This window comes from Gavialis gangeticus, unplaced genomic scaffold (assembly GCF_001723915.1).
Source record: "Gavialis gangeticus isolate Ggan-Ray unplaced genomic scaffold, GavGan_comp1, whole genome shotgun sequence".
Lineage (NCBI taxonomy): Eukaryota > Metazoa > Chordata > Crocodylia > Gavialidae > Gavialis > Gavialis gangeticus.
The window spans coordinates 73,740,056-73,740,793 of NW_017729031.1; the positions used below are offsets into that span (position 1 = coordinate 73,740,056).

The 738-nt window shown below is 64.9% G+C and overlaps 1 protein-coding gene across 1 annotated transcript in view; it reads right to left on the reverse strand.

Annotated features, from left to right (window-relative positions):
• SDPR (serum deprivation response) overlaps window positions 1–734 on the reverse strand; it is a gene marked incomplete at its 5' end in the record, with an annotated part of 17,434 nt that extends 16,700 nt beyond the window's left edge. Inside the window, one exon of the mRNA XM_019522877.1 lies at window positions 333–734. Coding sequence (XP_019378422.1) covers window positions 333–734 — 402 coding nt within the window. The remainder of the gene's footprint in view (window positions 1–332) is intronic.
• Window positions 735–738: the final 4 nt, after the last annotated feature.

A 738-nucleotide genomic window follows, 5' to 3' on the forward strand; every position in this document is an offset into this window, starting at 1 on the left:
AAATGTGCAGTATGTAAAGCACATTAACGAATGTGTAGACGCACCCCGGGTGAATTAGCCAGTGAAGGCCTTCATTCACTGACACGAAGACTTTTGGAGGGTGATCATAGGTAGAAGCGGGCTACGCTGGCTGATCCAAAACAGGCCTCCTGGCCGGGGGGCAGATACAAAAAGTGGAGGTTTTACCCGCCAGCCTCTGCCTGTCCTTCCTGCGCCAGCCCTCGGTGGGAGGCAGGTGGCTGGCAGATCGGGGCGAGGCAGCGAGAGGGTGACGCCCCTGGGTGCAGACGGCTCCCCCCCACCTCCCCCCGCAGTGCGGGGCCGGCTCTGACCTGGAAGATGAGCACCTTGAAGTGGTTGCGGCGCAGCAGCTGCGCGTGGTTGCTCTCCAGCCGCTTGACCTGGGCGCACTGGCGGTCCATGCGCTCGCGCACCTCGCGCGTGTGGGCGCTGACCTTGCGCGACTTCTCCAGCAGCTTGCTCACGGCGTTGCTGGTGGACGTGTGGTGCTTGCACAGCTTGCTCAGGTCGCCCTGGATGCCCTTGACCGAGCTCTCCAGCTCGATCTGTCGCTGCTCCATCACCTGCTGCTTCTCCTGCACGGAGTCCAGCATGTGCACCAGCTTGTCCAGCAGCGTCAGCACCGTGATGGCGTTCACCTGCGAGCCGTCCCGGATCGCCTCGCCCGCGCCCGGGCTGCCGGGCGGCTCCGGGCTGGCGCCAGGCTCCGGCAGAGCC